The 17719-nt window shown below is 45.2% G+C and overlaps 1 protein-coding gene and 1 pseudogene across 2 annotated transcripts in view; both read right to left on the bottom strand.

The window, feature by feature from the left end:
• Positions 1–12752, bottom strand: part of GINM1 (glycoprotein integral membrane 1) — a 32283-nt gene extending 19531 nt beyond the window's left edge. Inside the window, exon 1 of one of the 2 annotated variants that reach the window (XM_038397959.2) lies at positions 12282–12752. In XM_038397959.2, coding sequence (XP_038253887.1) covers positions 12282–12380 — 99 coding nt within the window. In that variant the 5' untranslated portion in view covers positions 12381–12752. The remainder of the gene's footprint in view (positions 1–12281) is intronic. The other variant, XM_038397961.2, reaches the window with a different exon arrangement.
• Positions 3830–5984, bottom strand: LOC122459378 (annotated as a pseudogene).
• Positions 12753–17719: the final 4967 nt, after the last annotated feature.

Here is a 17719-nt window from a genome sequence, read left to right as displayed (position 1 = left end):
ACCTCTCAAACTTCTGAAGATTATGATAAGCGGCTCGGCATGTCAGTAAGTTTGGCCACCCCGCTCTAAAGTATGTAGCCAATGTTCCACATTGGTGCTGTGAGGCTTTGGAAAGAAGAAGAGTCCTGATTGTTATTGAACTGCAACACCACCTTTGGTAGGAAGGGCAGTTGGGGGCACAAGGGCAGTAGACCTTGCCCTTGAAGAACACCGTATAAGGGGTTTCTGAAGTCAGGGCTTTGATTTCAGAGACTCTTCTGGCTGATGTAATCGCCACTAGGAAAGCAACCTTCCACAAGAGAAGCAGTGGAGAACAGGATGCCAACAACTCAAAGGGGAGTCCAGCGAGCCTTGACAGGACCAGGGTTAAGTCCCATGGGGGTAATCGGTTCATGGATTTGTGAGTAGTGTCTTTCTAAACCCTTGAGGAACCTGATCATCATCTCATGGGAAAAGACTGATCTGCCTTGGACTGGAGAATGGAAGGCCAAGATGTGAACCTTGAACAAGTTGAACAAGGTTCAACAAGTGAACCTTGACCGATGACAGTGCCAGATCCTGGTGCTTCAGATGGAGCAAGTAATCCAAAATGGACTGCAGAGAAGACCAAGACAGAGAAAGATTCCATTCTGAGGCCCAACAAGTAAAACGTTTCCACTTAAGTAGGTAGCCCTGGTGGAGGGCTTCCTGCTACCTAGCAAAACTTGCTGGACCTGCTTCTCAGGGTTCAGCCATGCAGAAGCCACACCATCAGGGGTAGAGAGGTGAGGTTTGGGTGAAGCAACTGGTCTTGGTCTTGTGAAATCAAGTCTGAACGTGGTTGCAGCTCTAGTGGAGTTGCCAGTGAGAGGTCCAGAAGTGTATCAAACCAATACTGTGGCCACGCCAGAGCTATCAAGATATGATCAAGAGGGACAAGGCGAAAGTTTAAGAGGACCTTGTGAACCAAGGGGGATTGGCAGGAAGGCGTATATCAGTCCACTCGCCCACGAGAACAGGAAGGCATTGGACACAGAGCCCTTGCTGAGCCCATGCACTGAACAGAACCATTTGCCTTTCCTGTTCCATCTGGTGGTGAATGGGTCCACTTGGGGAGTTCCCCACTTCTGGAAGTTAACGCTGACAGCCTCTGGGTGAAGAGGAAAAGGACCTGCTGAGGTGATCCGCCAGCGTATTCTGCTCTTCTGGGAGGTGTGCTGCCTTGAGATGGATGTCGTGGTTAACATAGAAGGCCCACAGTCAAGGCTGAGGAGCAAGCTCCCCCTTGCTTGTTGTCATAAAACATCAAGGCCATGTTGTCTATCAAGACCTGCACAGACTGCCTGACAGCTGGGGAAGAAACACCTGGCAGGCCAGGCATATTGCCCTGAGTTCCCTGATGTTTATATGCAGGGAGAGTTCTTCCTGGGACCAGAGACCCTGGGTCTGAGATTACCGAGGTGGGTTTGGTCCCATCTCCAGTCTGACAGCCTCTGTGCTGTTGAAGAGGATGAAAGTCTCAGGGAAAGAGAACAACCAACTGGAGCAGAGGGAAATGATCCCATAGTTGGGACCCTCCTTCCAGATGATGGTGTGGTATCCGCTCACACTGAGGATACCTCTCTAGGAAAGGGAACTCCAGTTATTAGGAATAGACAAGTATTAGTAATGGGTGATTCAATTTTTAGAAACATAGATAGCTGGGTCTGCGATTACTGGGAGACCCACACGGTGACTTGCCTACTTGGTGCAAAGCTTGCAGCTTTCTCGACATCTAGATAGACTTATATATAGTGCTGGGGAGGAGCTGGTGGTCGTGCTACATGTAGGTACCAATGACATAGAAAAGGACAGGCGAGAGGTCCTGAAGGACAAATTTAGGCTGCTAGGTAAGAGATTGAAGTCCAGGACCTCCATGGTAGTATTCTCTGAAATGCTTCCAGTTCCATGCGCAGGGCCAGTTAGACAGGCAGAACTGCAGGGTCTCAATGCGTGGATGAGACAATGGTGTAGGGAGGAAGGGTTTAGATTTATTAGGAACTGGGGAAACTTTTGGGAAAGGGGAAGCCTGTACAGGAAGGATGGGCTCCACCTTAACCAAAATGGAACTAGATTGCTGTCACTTAAAATTAAAAAGGTCATAGAGCAGTTGTTACAAATGGTTGTTATACAAATGGTAGTATAATAATAAAACGAGTGAACTAAAGTCCCTCATATTAAATGAGGATATTTATATAATAGGCAACACAAAAACGTGGTGGAATGAGGATAACCAATGGGACACAGTAATACTAGGGTATAAAATATATCGCAAGGACAGACATGTCATGCTGTGGGGGTGTGGCACTACATATGAAAGAAAGCGTAGAATCAAATGAAGTAAAAAATCTTAAATAAACCAAACTGTACCATAGAATTTCTATGGATAGTAATTCCATGCTCTAATAATAAGAATATAGCAGTAGGGATATATTACCGACCACCTGACCAGGCTGGTGATAGTGACTGTGAAATGCTCAGGGAGATTAGAGAGGCTATTAAACCCAATAATAATGGGGAATTTCAACTATCTCCATATTGACTGGGTACATGTCACCTCAGGACAGGATGCAGAGATAAAGTTTCTTGACACCTTAAATGACTGCTTCTTGAAGCAGCTAGTCCTGGAACCCACAAGAGGGGAGACAATTCTTGATTTAGTCCTAACTGGGCATTGCTCTGTTCTCTGAGCAGACAGACTCCAAGCTGCACAGCCTCAAAGACTTGAGAGCCACGCTCCATTCTCTTGGCCTATATGCTCTCCCTGTCTCTGGGAAGCATTTCAGACCTCAACTGCCATAAGAACATAAGAACCGCCATACTGTGTTGGACCAAAGGTCCATCTAGCCCAGTATCCTGTCTTCCAACAGTGGCCAATGCCAGGTTCCCCAGCGGAAATGAACAGAACAGGTAATCATCAAGTGATCCTGCCATAAATATAAAGGAAAGGGTAAACACCTTTAAATCCCTCCTGGCCAGAGGAAAAACCCTTTCACCTATAAAGGGTTAAGAAGCTAGGATAACCTCGCTGGCACCTGACCAAAATGACCAATGAGGAGACAAGATGTTTCTCCCTTCTCCAGGTTTGAAAGCAAAGGTTCTCTCTGTCTGTGTGTTGTTTTTGCCTGGACCAGAACAGGAATGGAGTCTTAGAACTTAGTAAGTAATCTAGCTAGATATGCTTTAGATTCTGTTTTGTTTAAATGGCTGATAAAATAAGCTGTGCTGAATGGAATGTATATTCCTGATTTTGTGTCTTTTTGTAACTTAAGGTTTTGCCTAGAGGGATTCTCTATGTTTTGAATCGGATTACCCTGTAAAGTATTTACCATCCTGATTTTACAGAGGTGATTCTTTTATTTTTTCTTCAATTAAAATTCTTCTTTTAAGAACCTGATTGCTTTTTCATTGTTCTTAAGATCCAAGGGTTTGGGTCCGTGTTCACCTATGCAAATTGGTGAGGATTTTTATCAAGCCTTCCCCAGGAAAGGGGGTGTAGGGTTTGGGAGGATTTTTTGGGGGAAAGACATTTCCAAGCGGGCTCTTTCCCAGTTATATATATTTATTTGTTAGATGCTTGGTGGTGGCAGCAATAAAGTCCAAGGGCAAAAGGTAAAATAGTTTGTACCTTGGGAAAGTTTTAAGCCTAAGCTGGTAAAAATAAGTTTAGGGGGGTTTTCCATGCAGGTCCCCACATCGGTACCCTAGAGTTCAGAGTGGGGAAGGAACCTTGACAGATCCTGTGACAGATTTTCACTACCAATCTGCCTGGGCCCACAGTTAATCAGGCTAGGACCACAGGATCTTTCTAGGGAGGAGATGACGAGGCACACGAAGTGTCTAAATTTTAAAGCTTTATTAATAAAATAATAAAACAATAGCAGAGAGTGTTGGGAACACTCCATCACTCGGGGGGAAGAAAGCAAGTGTTAATGCCCCAAGCCCTAACCCACTTTCATACTCACAGACGCCTCCCAGACTAGCCAAGTCTGGGTGTAACGTCAGAAGAGGGGCGGGGGGCGGCAAGAGGTGGACGGGAGTGCTGTCCTGGGCCCAGGCCGTCCAAGGATCTGCTGTGCTCTCCGAATTGCTCCAGCTCTCAGGAGGGTTTTAAGCCCTGGGCTCCTTTGGGGGTGTTCCATTCCGCGACCTCTGTTCCTGGTGCTGTGTGTGTCAGTCCAAACCGGCTTTCTGTGGCCTTCTTCAGCTTTCCCAAAACATCCTGACTAGACTTTATTTTCCTCTTTGTTTTTCCTCCATGCTGACCTTTGCTGTTTCACTTGTTTTGGGCTGCCTTTGCAGGTCTGTGTTTGTTCAGTTGTGTCTTTTTTTTTTTTTTAAACCCAACAGTTATGGTTCATTCTGACCCTTGTCCTGGTGGCTCCAAGATGGATCGGATCCGCAGTGGCAGGTGGAAAAACCTGGTGTTTAGCTATCCCCAAGGTCTCTAGGTAGCAGAGCTGAGAGTATCCCTGGTGGGGTGGGGGCGATTAATTTCCATGGACCAAGATAACGAAGAGACCCAGGGAGCTGAGCACCAGGAAGCCGGTGATGACAGCTTTGACCAGCAGCGCTGTCCAGCTGCCAGCAGGAAGACGTGAACGAAGGATTCCATGAAGAAGGCCCTGTAGATGCTGAGGCCCAGAAGCAGGGTGCGAGGCAGGTGCTAGCACTTGGGCAAGTCGTAGCAGGCGAACATCCACAGCGCAGCCATAGCGATGTAGTGAATCGGGCTGATGTTGGAGTCGACGCTCATCTGGATATATTTCCAGTCAAATTCAATGCCACCCAGAGAGGAATGCACCTGGACATGACGACCTTTGCCATGGCCCATCCCATGTCTGCCATCATGATCTTGTATTTGCCCTTCCCCGCATGCCTCGACTCACCAGGTGCAGCCCCACCAGGTCAGCCAGGTCCACCGTGGCCTTCATGAACTCCCCCACAAAATCGTAAGCCCAGGCTCCACCCTCCCAGGTGGGAAAGAAAGTGGCCAAGAACAGCATCTTGCAGAGCTGGACAAAGAGGTAGGTAGCCCCAGCTTGGAAGCATCTCCAGAAAGCATTATACTCCGACAAGCTGCTGCACTTGTAGGTGATGAAGTAGGGGAACAGGCCAGCACGAAGCAGTTCCCAAAATGGAAGAGGGTCACGGCTGTGCTGGTGCCAGGATCAGTGTGGGGGTAGGGCGAGGGGGCCATCTGGCACCGCCCAGATCCTGCTAGACTCCCTGGCTCCCCCCACGCCAGGGACAGAACCCAGGAGTCCGGGCTCCCCACCCGATACTCACTAGACCCCCCTAGTTGTTGCCCATTCCCAGCTTCTCGCAAACAAACAACAGACCATGGAGGCGCTGTGCCTGGTACTGCCTCCAGGTGGTGCCAGGGGATTGGTGACCGATGCTGGGTCAGGGACTGCTGCAACAGGGCCATGAAGGTGCCGCAACTGCTGGTGCCAAACAGGAGCTCTCTACCCCCTGCGCCCTTCTGTCTCCGGTAGCCCTGGCTGGCATGGAACCTTGGGTGGTGAGAGGTATCGGGAGAGACATCAAGTCCTTTGCAGCCCAGAAGGCCTCCAGAGTTGAGGGGGGCCGCAAGCACGAGGTACCACAACCACTCCACAGAGTCAGAGGTGGGTTCCAAATTGGGCTTGGTACACCGACTGTGGATCTGGAGAGGACGAATGGCCTGGCACAGGTCTGACATCAGTTGCTCCCCTCTTATCACTCTTCAGCACCAGAGAGCGCCCTCTCCCGGCGCACTGTTTCTTGTGCTTCTTCCTCGGAACTGGTGATGGGGAATGGTGCTGGGAAGAGCACAGAGACTGAAGTACTCAGTGCCGATTCGGAGCTGGACGGCTCAGAGCCTTCAGGTGGATGTCTCGGTCTTTCCGAGTCCTTGGTCCGAAGCCCTCATAGATTTTACACTTTTCCTTAATGCGAGTTTCCCCGCAGCACTTTAGACAACGTGAACACGGGTTGCTCATAGGGACAACATCTCTCCAAGACTGGGACAACTATCTGTACTATATACACTCAGAGTAACTACAACAGATCAGAGTCCAAACCACTGTTAGGAAAGCCTTGCAAGAGCAAGAAGGTCATTCCTAGCATCGGTGATGGGCGATAAGAAGGAACTGAGAGGGTATGGAGCTGGTGATGCCCTGTACACCGGCGCATGTGCGTGGGGCTCCGGGGGCACTAGGGCCGGCCCTGCAGATACCACTGAGGGAAAAATCTCCAGCACTTGTGCACATGGTGCGGAATGGAATTGACACAAACAAGCACTCAAAGAACAACATTTATTCCTGTTGTCATATATACTTATCTTGCATGCACACAACAGAGACCTTCAGAAGGATTACTAACTATGTAAGGTACATTCCAAACAGATATTAGGCCATGTCTTCATTAGCGAGCTTACAGCGCCAGAGCTGCGCCACTGTAAGATCGCTCATGTAGCCACTCTATGCCGACGGGAAAGAGCTCTCCTGTCGACATAATAAAACCACCTCAATGAGCAGTGGTAAGCAGGAGAATCTCTTCCAGTGACATAACGCTGTGCACGCTACCACTTATGCCAGCGAAACTTATGTCACTCAGGAGTGTTGTTGGGTTTTTTTTTGTTTTTCACACCCCAGAGCAACATAAATTTTGCTGACATAAGTGGTAGTGTAGACATGGCCTCAGTATTTTTGGTACTAAATGATAAAGTCTCAGTCATCCTTGCCTCAATTGTGTCTGAGCTGCAACAGAAATATTGCACTGACAAATAGCGGGTTGTTAATTCTGACAGCTATAATCTATGCAAGCAGTGTTATAGCCATGTTGGTCTCAGGATAGTAGTGCCACAAGGCGGGTGAGGTAATACCTTTTACTGGTCCACCTTGTCTCTTTAATATGCTGAGCCCCACCTTCTCTCAATTATAAATTTATTACAGCTAGTCAGAGAACCTAGTAAGCCTCAATCCTAGAGGACCTTAGTTTGCTGAGGATACATCTACACTGCTGTAAAAGACCTGTGGCACCACTGGCCCTAGTCAGCTAACTCAAGCTTGTGGGGTTAAAAGTGGCAGTGTAGCTGTTTTGGGGGGCGAGGGGAGGAGGAAGGGAGGAAGGTCCCAGAGCCTGGGCTGCAGCCTGAGTCTGAACCTCAACTACATTGCTATTTTTAGCCTCACAGCCTGAGCCCTGTAAGCCTAAAACAAATTGACTCAGGCTCTGAGACTCAATGCTATAGTTTTGTTATTACAGTGTAGATATACCCAGAGACTCGACAGTTGTGCTTTAGCACAATTCCCAACCCTTTCATGAAGGGAGAAAGAAACCAGGAAGTAAACTCAGGTTTCCTACCTTACAGTATAGGATAGGCCACTATTAGGATTGCTGCCAATTATTTAAACAAAGTTACTTGGAGGAGAACTTTGCTGGTGTATGAATTTATTACAATCTAGTATTAGCAGGACAACTGACCAGATGACCCAGCAGATCTTTCCTGTTTCATGCTTCTATAATAAGACACTTTGCAGTTCACAACTATTGTAATCACAGGATGTGTACTCACAATTTAAATATTAACACAGAACTTCCAGCTTTTTTAAAATCAGAGGTCAAAGTTCACAGGTCTCATGAAGAAGCCTCTAATTCCAACAGAAGTAATCTTTAAAATGGTACCAAAATAAACCCAACAATTCAAAAACTCCAAATTTACTTTATAACAACTTCCCTTCTCCCTTCTATCCTGCCCCCCTACAACAATAAAAACCACAATTAGCTATAGACCACAAAATGTTCTTGCCCCAATCCTGTAGCACTGAAATCACAGGAGCAACATGGGGGCTTACAGCACTAAAGTAATCCATAGCATGGAGTTGTCATGATACAGATGTATACATGTTAAAAGATATATATGTGGAATAGCTTTAATATTAATAGCTACATTTTTCTTCCTCCTCCCAGCCAGCAGTTTTTCTACATATTGATACATACATAATCAATATGCAACATTCCAATACACAAAAAGCTACTTTAACGTTACAAAGTATTTAAAAAAAGCACCTACTTTTTAAGCAGTCTTATAACTTAGTCACCTGAATAATTTTTTAAAAAACATTTGAAAAATAGACTATATTTGTCAAGTTTCAGCTTGAAGAAGAAATACAGGTCAAATAAAAAACTGATTTATATTTTCAAAGTGAGAACATGTGGACTCACCCCTCAATACACTGGCACACACACAGCATGCATGCACCCCACCATACATAGCATGCATGCATCCCCTAACACAAAACTCCACACACATGTACTAGTGTAGAAATGTCCAAACAGTTCTTAATGCCTGTTACAGCAAGTGGATGTCTACGCAAGACTTTCTTAAAATTTCCCATGTTGCAACCAGGTCTACTGACATGGCTATAGGACAAAAAATGGTAGACCCTGCATACTTTACAGCAAAGTTTTTAGAACAGTCATGGAGGGAGATCTTACATTACTAAAACTTCATTACATTTATTATTAGTCTAAGTAGTACAGTATAAGTGAAAGTAATTAAAACTAAGCTACACTTGTCATATAAATGACATTACCATGCATTAGCTGTGCTTTTCTTTTTGTATGTACACATATGTTTACTTCCTACTTTGCCAATTTTATTGGTGAAAGGTGAATTAGTAAGGTTCTTTGGATAACCCACTTATTCCCCCCTCTTTCCTACTTACATTGCTAGAATTAAACTTCTGCTTTCTTATTATTAAATCATAACATATTATGATTATTTTACCAAATGTTGTAAAATCACATACCTAATTCCAAGACATTGAGACATCATTACATCATCCTGCAGTCAATTAATAAAATATGCACAGAAAGATACAGAGAATTACACAAATTTTCACAAGTTCAGAATACATATCAGGTTACCACCACAAGATACTTGCAAAAGTTATTTCTTTTATTGGTTTAAATTAGTCATTATTAACAAGCCTTTTCTCTTCCTCTGAAGTATAATAGCACATAGTGCCTGCAAGCATATGTTAATACTGTGGTCTACATAATGGAGAACATCTCACCAAATGAAAAACTATTTTTTGTCAGATGTTTTTAGTATTCAACAACATAGATATTATCTGCAAGAAACATAATGGTATGCACACAAGTTATATATGCCACATTTCTGACAGGTGAGTAGGCCACATCAAAAGAAATAATCAACAAATAATCAAAAGGCAAAAATCACATCCTCAAAAACTAGAAACAACCATCCAGGGGAAAATTCATTTAGATAACTAAACTCATTTACTGCCAATGTAAATCAGACCAATCATAAAATTGTAGGACCCAGCCCGTTGTGCTTTCAGCCAGCTCCCTCACACTTCATGTCTTTCTCATCAGGACCATATTAAGGGCTTGTCTACATTACCCGCTGGATCGAGGGGCAGCCATTGATCCAGCAGGGGTCGATCTATTGCATCTAGTCTAGACGCGATAAATCGACCGCTGAGCGCTCTCCTGTTGACTCCAGTACTCCACCAGAGCGAGAGCCGAAGGAGGAGTCAACGAGAGAGCATCAGCCGTCGACTTACCGCAGTGAAGACACCATGGTAAGTAGATCTAAGTACGTCAACTTCAGCTACGTTATTCACGTAGCTGAAGTTCCATAACTTAGATCGATCTTCCCCACCCCCCTCCCCCTCCGTGTAGACCAGGCCTAAGAATAAAAAAAAAAAAAAAACCTAAATGAAAACCAAATGACCTTATCTTAATCTAACTCTTGATTTAGCATTAAGAACTGTATTGTATTTCTTTTACATCCTAGTTTGTACACAGCAGAGACTATTAACTACTTTGCCTTCTGATTTCCTAGCTGCTTTTGCTTTGTCAAGGAACTCTGAGGGACCTGAAGGATGTTTATTTCAGGCTGTTTTAATCTTCCCTCATTTTTTAAGCTTCCAGTGCAATTTGTACATATTTTTGAAAGAAGAATTTAACAAAAGATAATGTTGTGAAATCTCTCTTGAACCACTACAGAATGATGTGGAATGATTCACCCAAATTACAAGGAAAAAACACTTGTGCTGCTGTCCAAAAAAATTATGAAAAGAAGGGAAAGTCCATGATTCTTAAGTGCTTGTTCGGGAAATGCCAGGCACTGAGCAACAAATGACGTACTCAAATACTAGAGCTAAAGCAGAACATTTCAAACCTACAAAACGAATCAGACTCAAGTTATTTTAGTATGTCAATGTTTTTCAATCCTTTCCTGTCATGCTTTCCCATAACACCTTTCCTAAATTAAACAACATACATTCTTAACCTGCATCAAAAGGGAACGTTAACATCATGTTTAAAACATCAAGCAATTGATAGTATTCTGTCCACAAACTGTCAAAGTTACATAATGCCCAGTCCAGACCTAGCTAAAAGTGATAGTATTTCACAGATGAGAAAACCACTCACAGGTCTGCAGATCCAAAACTATTCAGAGTAAAGATTAATCTACCATTCTTTGTATCCCTTAAAAAATACGTCTTGTGAAGAAGCCACATGGACAGGGGATAGAAGGGAGAACTCATGCTCTTCTGATTCTTGGGACCTTCAATTTCAAATCTGCAGCAGCAGCATTTTGACAAGTTTTGTTCCTATCTAGCCAAGAGTAATTCTGCTCAGCAATGAAGGTTTTGTTTCTTCTATCTAAAATAGCTTTAGGCATGCTTTAGAAATGTATCAAGCTAAGAAATATTTGTTCCTATTCAATCATTTGTTCCCCGCATCTTCAATCCACAGAGGAGTCCTGACAATTACCAACCATGATAAGGAACATTCCAAACAGATAGTAACTTTTAGGTCGTAAAGAACAATTGAGACTCGGTCATTCTTGCCTCACTTGTTTCTGGGCCAGTGTAGATTACATCTTGCTGACAGCTGTTATAACATTTACACACAGCAAACTTCCATAAAGCCCCACTCCTACAAACAGTTACACAGGTGCTATATGTTTCCAACAGCATCAGGACCATAGTTTCCCAGCTGAGAGTATCCAGTTAGCAAATGAAGGCCCTCTGTGAAGAGAGGCAGAAACCAGGAAGTAAACTCAGGTTATCTTCTTGCAGTATAGGATGTACCACTAATGGGTTTGCGACCAGGTTTATTTTAAAATATTTTTTTTTATTTACACACAGTTATCTTGAGGAAAGCTTTGTAACAAAAGTTCATGTCATCAGTTGTGTGTTAACAGGCCAACCCAACAGAAGCTTCCCATTTGGTACTTCTGTGGTAAGATGCTCCGACGTTCACAACTATTGTAATTAGAGACAATTTCAGTATCTACATAGAACCAGTTGTTGGGTTTGTTTTTTGGGAGGAGGTGGTGTAATTCTAGAGGTCATAGTTTACAGGTCTCATGAAGCGTCCCCTAAGTCCAACAAAAGTAACCTTTAAATTGTACCAAAATAAACCCCTAACAAAAAACAGATTTACTTTATAGTCAATCATATGAATATATATTTCAGCACCAACCCGCACCCTAAATGTACTCTATGTACCATACCATTTTCTTGGCTCAATCGTGTAGCACTGAAAGCAAGATTTGGGCCTATAGCATCATGTTAATCTATAGCACGGAGCTGTCAAGATGTGCATGTATACGTTAAAAATACAAAGAAAAAAATACAGCTCATGTGCAAGTTAATTTTTAATACCTGCATTTTCTCTCTTCCCCCAAGCAGCCGGTTTTTTTTTTTTTTAAATATTAACATGTGCATTAAACTATCAATCTGCAGCATTCCCTGCCATACACAAGAAAAGAGAGTAAAAAAAAAAAAAAAAGACAAACAAAAAAAGGGGAGAGCCATTCCCGGTAAACTCATTTTGGTGCAGTCTGATAACATGGAATCACCCAAGCACATTAAAATAAAATGCATTTGGAAAACAGATCATCAAGGTCAAGTTGCAGCCCCCGGCAAATATCAGGTTTGTATTTTCAAAGTGACAGCTTGATTCTAGCCATGAACGCTCACCCCTCAATGCACTGACACACCCCTGTATGCCAAGCGCGTCCCTGACCCCCCCCCCCCCAGCGCACCCCGACCTCCCCAGCACACAGGGGCGCCGGAACAATTGGTACCGCGGGGGAGGGCTGCTGCTGAGAGCCACTGAACCGAACTCCTCAACCCTCTCTCGGAGGGAACCCGCTTCGCGCGCACCCAGCCACGCACCCAGCGCCCCGCGCCGCCCCGCCCCGCCGCGGGCCGGGTCTCCCCCCTCGGTACCTGGCTGAGGGACTGTGGGCGGGCGGCGGCGGGCTGCGGAGCCGCGGGGCCGAGCAGGAGCAGCAGCAGGAGCCCGCCAGGCCCCAGCGCAGCCTCCATCTTGGGTCCCGGGAATCAAAGCAAACTAGTGAAACATCCCCGCGGGGCGAGGGGCGGGCCGGAGCTGGGGCTGGGGGAAGAGAGCGGAGCGGGGCCGGGCCGGAGCTGCGGCTGGCGGCTGCCGCGTGTTGCATAAGAGCGGCTGGAGGGACAAGCGGGACGCGCGCAAACACCCCGCCTCCGCAGGAGGGGGGCACGTCGGCCGGGGGGCCGCGCCGCTGTAGGGCTCTGTGTTGGCCGAAGGCCAGGCCCCGGGTGTCGCTGGAGCCATGTGCAGGAGGGAGGGGCGGCGACGGGGTTCCCGGCGCGGGGTGGGAAAGGCAATGAGGCGGATTGGCTCGTTCCGGCCATTGCATCGCCCCGCGTAGTCTGTGTGCTGGGCAAAAGCCTCGTCTTCCCTGCCCCTTCCCTCCCTCAGCTGCAGCGTGTAGGGGAGGCTCCAAGGCCAACTGTTCCCCTGGCGGCCGGGAGCAGCCTCCCAGAAAGGGACCCTCCGCCCTTCTCTCTCCCTCCCCGCTCCCGGCGCCGGGCCGCGATGTTGGAGAAGGGGGCCGGCTCTCAAACCCCGCCGTCCCAGCCCGCAGTATGCGTGCGGGGCGCTCTCCTCGCCCGCCTGTGTGTCCTCGGGTAGGGAAGGCTTTATTGTAAGTGGAAAGTGAAACTGTCCAAGCTGAGTAAAATGTCAAATGCAAACAAACAGCTTAAGGAGAGAAAAGAAAATGAGATGTTTTAAATAATTTGAATTACAATAATAATGCAATGGCCTGATCATGAAAATTGTCACAACCCGTTATTCCTGTACTCACTGATGGCAGTGGGATTCCGTACTGGAGTAACTATGGACCTCAGTCAAAACCCATTAAGTCAGTGGATAGACTATCATTGCTTTCAGTGGGTTTTGGATCAGGCTCTGTGTGTGGACCACTCTTTGTAGGAGTGGAAGTCCCCAGATTGTTAAACCAAATAACTGGGCCCCAAAGTATTATTCATTACACATCTTTTAAAAAAAATAATAGTTTTTATTTTTATAAATTCCCTTAACAGAAAAGGAAAGAAAATTAATTAGGCCTGCTTACATTACAGCCCTTTAAAAATCCTACTTACTTACTTGACAGTCTGCAATTGTCTGCTGAGCTAAAGCCTATTTTAAGATTTTGTAGTTAATGAATCTTTGATGCAACTGATGGTAATGATTTCTCTTAAACCATTTTGTTCTGTGATATCAGGGCCTGCTGGGAGACTTTTTCAGTGAGCCAGTGCTGCACTCTAAATATCCATTTTACATTAAGAAAACAAATTGCACATTTTGAATAATGCTTTTTACAGTAAGCAAATAGACTCACATTCCCACAGACCATATGAACATAGGTGGTGATATTCATGTGATAATTACTTCACCATACATCTTTGCATGGCATCACCTGCACTCCATCTATAAATCCTTTTCTGACGCTATTTCGAACAAACCAAATTCTCAAACCATTGAGGAACTTTGAAGAGCCACTGTATATTAAAAAAAAAAAAAAACCCTGCTAGATAAATGTTTCCTTCCCATATGTGGACTTTTCTGATTTAATCTACATTGGTTTGAGATGTAGGCAATATTCTGTCTTGCACCAGAACCAGGTTTGAGACCTCCCTACCCTGCAAGGCCAGAAGTGGGAGCTCTATATCACTGGGAAGGGGAGATTCCAGATATAATAGGCAGGAAAGGTAAATACTTTTAAAACTCTGTGCAAATAAGAATTTGAAGGATAGAAGATCTATATACTTGAAAGTTAAATACACAAAAGGGCTTATTTTCAATTACCTTGCATGATCATTTACATTTGTGTAAAGCAAATGTGAAATGTTATGAAAACAGAGAAGTAGTATTTTACACCCACTTTGCACATGTACAAGGAATGGAGATTGAGGTTTAGGAGTCTTACAGGAAATGACATCTTGCGCATTCTTCTCACTTCTTTGACTTTGAATCATTTCAGCATTGAAGAAACTTTCATGTATATAACTGCTTGGTCCTGCTTTATTTTAGTTTTTTTGTTTTGTTTTGTTTGTGATTATCTCCAAATAAATGTTATAATTTTTTTTAATTCTGATTTCTGCAGAATTTATTTAATAATAAATATTTTATATAGCTGCTTGTATCTGATAATTTCAAACACTTGCCAACAGTTAGTATGATTTTTATTGTTGTTATTATTTCCAGTTAGATCAGGAAACTGAGGCACAGAGAAGTTTTGTGATTTGCCCAAGGTCACATAGCACATCAGTGACAGGGCAAGGAATAGAACAGGTGTCTTGATTTCCATTTCCTTTCTCTACTCCCCACACTGCCATTTAAATTAGGGCTGTCACTTAATCACAGTTAATGATTAAATCAATTAATACAAAACAAATTAACTAGATTAAAAAAGTCATGATTAATCACAGTTTTAATTGCACCGTTAAACATTAACAGAATACCAATTTAAATTTATTATAAATATTTTTGGATGTTCTACATTTTCAAAGATTGATTTCAGTTACAGCACAGAATACAAAGTGTACTGTGCTCACTTTTGTTTCAAATATTTGCACTGTAAAATAGAAACAAGAAATAGTATTTTTCAATTCACCTCATACAAGTACTGTAGTGCAATCTCTTTATCATGAAAGTACAATTTACAAATATAGAATTTTTTATATATAACTGCACTCACACACAAAACAATTTAAAACTTTGAAGCCTGTAAGTCGACTCAGTCCTACTTCTTGTTCAGCCAATCGCTAAGAGAAACAAGTTTGTTTACATTTACGGGAGATAATGCTGCCCACTTCTTATGTACAGCGTCACCTGAAAGTGAGAACAGGCATTCGCATGGGACTGTTGTAGCTGGCATTGCTGGGTATTTACATGCCAGATATGCTAAACGTTTGTATGTTCCTTCATGCTTTGACCACCATTCCAGAGGTCACGCTTCCATGCTGAATTTAAATTGATATTGTATTATTGGTTAACAGTGTGATTAATTGTAACTATTTTTAAAATCTCACGCTTGTGATTTTTTTAAATCATTTGACAGCGCTAGTTTAAATATATACTGCAGCATAGCTATCTACTGAAGCAGTTTCCCAAAAGAAGACTCATCCATAATACAAGTACCACTCAACCAGGGGGCAGAAGTTCTGTTTGTGTCTGTTCGCTGTGCAGTCTCACTCTGGAGGTCAGCCAGCAACATAATGCAATAAATCTATCTGGTAAATAGGGATCCTAGTGATATATTTTGCTGAATTTTATAATGGTTACAAAACTGTTTGCAAGGATGGAATGGCAGATATAAGCATGCATCATTTGTTGGCACTTGTGAATATTGCATATGCTGGTGGGAGTAGGTTTAAATTACATGCATTCCTAACTATGGATTGCATTCCAGTGGTAAGTCATAGTTTGTGTTTCAGTGGGTTGTGTTCTGACAAAAGCCTGATGAACTCTACACAACTGACACCAGGCCCACTTCTAAAGCTGCTATGATGTTCTGAGTATGGATTTTGTGATTAAATCATACTTAAAATGTACTAAAACAGCAAGATAATTATTTAGAACACTGTATGAATATGCAAACATGTAGCAAAATAAGGATCCCCTTTAGCCTTGCATTTTCAACAGAGCCTGAAGGATTCAGGCTCCCAACTCCCATTGAAATTAAATGGGAGTTGGGTGTCCAACTAATTCCCTCAGACTCCTCTGAAAAATCCCATCTTTGATGGTCCCTGTACAGGATATTTATCTAAGTGTTGATGTCCTTCCTCTCTCTTTTCCCTTCTGCTTTCACTTACCCCATAAAGCCATTCTCTCTTCTCTTCCCTTTGATGCTCTCTTCATCACTCCCTCTCTCAATTTTCCTCATTCAAAATTACACTGAATGTGTGTGACACTTTTTGGTGTACCCAGGACTGAGAGTCAGCCTGTTACCCCAGGTCTCCAGGGGGAGGGAGTCTTTCTTGTGCTAGCTGGGTATCAGTTTCCTGCCACCACCAGATTTTCGGCCACTCGAGCACTCTCCCAGAACTGTCCGTAGCCATTTTAGTGCGCTACGCAGCCCCCCAGGCCTCCTCGGGGGGAGCACCTGTTCCCTCCCCCCGCCAGGGTCTAGGCTGCACTCAGGGCCTGCGGGGCCGGAGCTGTGGGGGGCCATTTTGGGGGAGTGGTTGGGGGGGGGATTAGCAGGGGGCTGGGAGCAGCCCGTTCCGCTTCCCTCGCCCCGGCCCCAGGCGTGTTGCTTGTGGGAGGGGGTTTGGGGGAAGGGGTCCCCTGCACTCACCAGCAGCAGCCTGACCCCGGCCCGCTCTACTCAGCCAGCTTCCAGCCGCGGCGCTCTGCTTCCCGCCGCCGCTGAGTGCGGGGGTCGGTCCTTCCGCCCCCCTTCACCGGCAGCGGGGAGCGGAGCGCCGCGGCCAGGAGCTGGCCGAGTGGAGCGGGCCGGGGCCGAGTTGCTCTGCTGCCAGTGAGTGCGGGGTCGCTGGGGGAATGGGGGCGGAGCAGCGGGAAGGGGAAGAGGTGGGGTGGAGGAAGTTGTTCAGGGCCCCACACGCCCCTGCCCCCTGCAGTGGGCGGTGGCCAAGGGATAGGGCTGGTTGCCGGAGCTGGTGCTGCCCCGTATGCAGCACACAGCTGCCTAGGGCACCATGAAATTTGGGGCAATTTGGTGCCCCACGCAGCTGCGTATTCTGCGTGTGCCTAGGGACGGCCCTGCGCTCTTCCAACTCACCTTGCAGGCTAACCATACCTGCGCCCCAAGTCCCCCTGAATCACTCTCCTGCGATTTCCAGCCCGACACTCGTTACTTACCGAAGTTCCAGATGCTACAAATCAATGCCTGTTTGCTATTAAAATATAAAATAGCACAATGATAACCCCCGCCCCAAAGCATTAGCAAAGAGAAAGCAGAGCAGTGCTAATAATAATGAAAAATAACATTTTAAAAAGTCAAAAAGAAAAGGAGGACTTGTGGCACCTTAGAGACTAACAAATTTATTAGAGCAGAAGCTTTCGTGAGCTACAGCTCGCTTCATCGGATGCATTAAAAAGTCAGTGATTTAAAGGTGTGAAACCACACGCGGCCAGCGACTGAGAAGAAAAAGGCAGCCCCAAGTCAGGCTCCCACCAGCAGCTGCTGAGACAAGTCGGTGAAGGGCCCGGAGGTGTTAGGCAGACACACTTTGACAAGGGACGCCTTCAACACAAGGAAGTACAGCTGTGTGTAAACCACCTCCCAGAACCCCGCCTTTCTCAGCGGCTCCATCCACCTTTGTAGCCGGCTGCACGCAGAGAAACAGCCCGAGTCCTACAACCCCCG

This window comes from Dermochelys coriacea, chromosome 3 (genome assembly GCF_009764565.3).
Source record: "Dermochelys coriacea isolate rDerCor1 chromosome 3, rDerCor1.pri.v4, whole genome shotgun sequence".
In the NCBI taxonomy this organism is placed as follows: Eukaryota; Metazoa; Chordata; order Testudines; family Dermochelyidae; genus Dermochelys; species Dermochelys coriacea.
The sequence above is the reverse complement of the archived record's forward strand: the minus strand, read 5'-3'. Positions and strand labels throughout refer to the sequence as shown.